We start from the raw sequence: 3,165 nt of genomic DNA, 5'->3' as shown, positions 1-3,165 counted from the left end.
TAAGTGCTTATATATATGTAAAATTGCTGTCACTGTGTGTTAGTAAGTATATATATGTATGTGTGATTGGTGTCGCAGTGTGTTAGTAAGTGTCTATGAGTATGTGTGATTGCTGTCACTGTGTGTGTTAGTAAGTGCTTATATGTATGTGCAATTGCTGTCACTGTGTGTGTTAGTAAGTGCTTATGTGTATGTGTGATTCCTGTCGCTGTGTGTGACAGTACGTGTCTATATGCACATGTTTGTGCGGCTTTGTTCTCAATAGGGGCATAGGCGGCCCTAGTGCTCTGTGTTCACCTACATTCTCACGTACTCACATCTGTGGAAGGTGTACCATGCACATCCTATCTGCACATCCACCATTGCCATGTGATACAAACCGCTGCCAACACCAACTAGCTACACATTCAACCTACCCCGCCAACTAGCTTTGTACTAACACACTTGCAGTGGACCTTGATTTTTCATCCAAGCGTGGACACAAAGTATCCTGCCCCCTCACAGTGCTATTCAGAGCCTCGTCCGAGAAGCTCTGATCACGTGCACCCCATCCGAGTACTCACAGTCGCCGTGGGATACATTTAAGCCGTTACAGGCCAACAACACGCTCAACGTACTACACTGACCGCGTGCGTTGTTGCTTTATACGCCGCTTGTGGTCGACTTTGATTTCGTACCCGAATTCTCATACATAGAAACCAGGCCTCTCTCCGTGCTGTTAGTTGCTCAAGGCCTTATCCGAGAAACCCGTATAGGTATGTCTATATCTACTGAGTTCAGCCCATTATCAAGCAAGACTAACAAATGCAGCTACAGCCCAACCACGTACACAACATACGCCACCTACCTTCTGTACCACTGCTGGTTGTTGCAGTCGCTTTGGCCTCTGCATCAGAGCTCCCTTCCATAGGAACTGCCCGTTTCTCGGTACCGTTTGCTTTCTCATCCTTTTTAGCAGGTGCCCCTCTCTTAGACAAGGTATGCTTGAGAGATTTTTTTTTTAGACTCGGGGTTCTGATTGGCTGCGAGAGCTCTATTATTAGAATCTTTCATCTGATTGGCTCCGAATGCGGGCTTCAGGAAGTAGTGCACCAACCGATAAAGTCGACGGTGGAGTCCCGAGAAGTTGTCCACCGAGTAACAAATCGCCTCAAACAGCACCGGATCAAAATCCCTATTATTTCGGGGCAAAGAAAACTATGTGTATTTAGAAAAGGAACGAATAGAGTCCTAAAGTGCTACGCTTGTCTGCCAGAAAAAAGTTTGGAAGGTACACATGGTTATAACGAGGCCTATATTATATAGGTAGGAAAAGGTCAACACAGATTTGAGCGCAATGTCCGTTCCATTTAAATAGGAGACCTCGAGTGCGCATGAGTGTCCACTCAGATGCCTAATGAAGCAAGAATAGAAGGAGTTGGTATAGTATTGATTGATTGGGAGATCTATCCCTTCTATCTAGAGACCTCGATGTTCCTTGGGGTTCAACTCGTAAGCCACTTCAGTTGGGAAATAAACGGATGCCCATAATATGATATATAGACCACTACTCGTTTCAGGTTAATACAGCCTGATTGTAAATGTATTTAATTAGAGCAACTCCAGCACTTCCGATATAGTGGCGCGGTTTCTTGCGCACTATATACGTAATATTCTCGTGTAGATATACGTAAACTTCTTATTTGATTACTACAAATTGCAAAATAAATCCTACTCTGATGAGGAAAGTGACATCTGATAGTAAGCAGTGGCGTACAGTGTCATACGAGTAGGAACTGAGCCTACTGGCCTTCATAGGCCTCAGTACAAAATCACTCTATAGAGGGGGGGGGGAGGGGGGGTAAGTAACTAGCTCAAGGTCCTTTTTTTTCCGGGGGGGGGGGGGTACAATACTGTACGTTTACTTAATTGTCACAACGTTTTTAAACAACCCCTATCTTTTGGAAAGCAACTACCCCCTCAGAAATCATTTTGTGCTGAGGCCTGTCATATTTAGTAGACCATGGACAAAGTAAGACGCATATGTCCGAAGAACGCTAACTAGCATATAACAAAAGAAACTCCGAACGTGTTCCACCCACTCAGAAGTGCACAGTATCCACCCTCCACACACACACACACACATACACACACACAAACACTTACATATATATATTGGTACCTATTTTGCGATACGTACTTGAATGGGATATCTCTGGCATTGGCGAACACCCTCGATGATGATTTTGGGGCAATTTCAGTCCCTTTTTCGTCTGCGGGTACGAATCCTGGACGTTTGCTGCGCAAAATATTCGTACCTGTGCCGTGTGCAATAGATACAGTACCTCGAGTGATATGAGTGGACAGATGATGTTTTCTATAAATAGCGCAGATAGCGTCCGACGTTGACAATGTTACTTTCTTTAATGAACGAACATGGCTGTAGCTGTTCTACCCATAACCAGGTGCATCTGCATACGATTGGGGTGAACAGGTATGCTGAACGAATGCTGGTTGAAACAAATAATTCCTTTCACATATCTGATGATATGCCTCAGCGCACCCGAGATCGCCAAATTGTGTCCTAATGGTTGCAGTACACTTCCCGATAAAATATGCACGTGGACTTCGATTTCACATAAGATACCTACACACTCGCACAGACGTTCCATTGTCATCGTCGAGTGCAACTATGCATGGTTACTCTTTCGGCAGACGCTCATGTACACTTAAAGCCTTACACTGTCTAGGAAAGATACAAGCTGAAACAACCATGCATATAGACACCAGACCTACACACAATGCAACCAAATACAATCACCAGACCTAATACTTAGACATTGATATAATAATAAACCCTACATTCCTACCAGTAAGCAATACCAAACAACCATGGGGACTCTAGCACCAGCACCTTTGGAAGCGGATAAGAGTATCATACCAGTCGCGGGTGTGAATGATCTCGCCTTCCGCATAACCCTGAGCGCCTCAGTCTTTAATCTGGACTCCTTGGAAGTGGCTGTCCCATAATCTATCCCGTTATTGATCCCGTTACTCGTATCGGTATTCGTACCGTTGTCCTCAGGCTTGAGACTGCGAATGAAATATGTAAACAAAAGTACTTGTGAACGTGTACGAGCCTCGGACTACTCTAATAGCATACACATGCCTCATCTTTATATATAT

General features: G+C 44.4%; 1 protein-coding gene across 1 annotated transcript; it reads right to left on the bottom strand.

Moving 5' to 3' along the window:
• Positions 1 to 844: 844 nt before the first annotated feature.
• On the bottom strand, positions 845 to 3,072 carry SARC_13742 (hypothetical protein; the record flags this gene model as incomplete). Its single annotated transcript, XM_014292126.1, has 3 exons — positions 845 to 1,174; positions 2,180 to 2,297; positions 2,921 to 3,072. Coding segments are annotated over 3 exons (475 nt in total), but the record flags the coding sequence as incomplete, so codon positions are not given.
• Between the last annotated feature and the right edge of the window lie 93 nt (positions 3,073 to 3,165).

Source organism: Sphaeroforma arctica, assembly GCF_001186125.1.
Source record: "Sphaeroforma arctica JP610 unplaced genomic scaffold supercont1.3673, whole genome shotgun sequence".
Lineage (NCBI taxonomy): Eukaryota > Ichthyosporea > Ichthyophonida > Sphaeroforma > Sphaeroforma arctica.
Note: the sequence above shows the minus strand (reverse complement) of the source record. Positions and strands in the feature narration are given on the sequence as shown.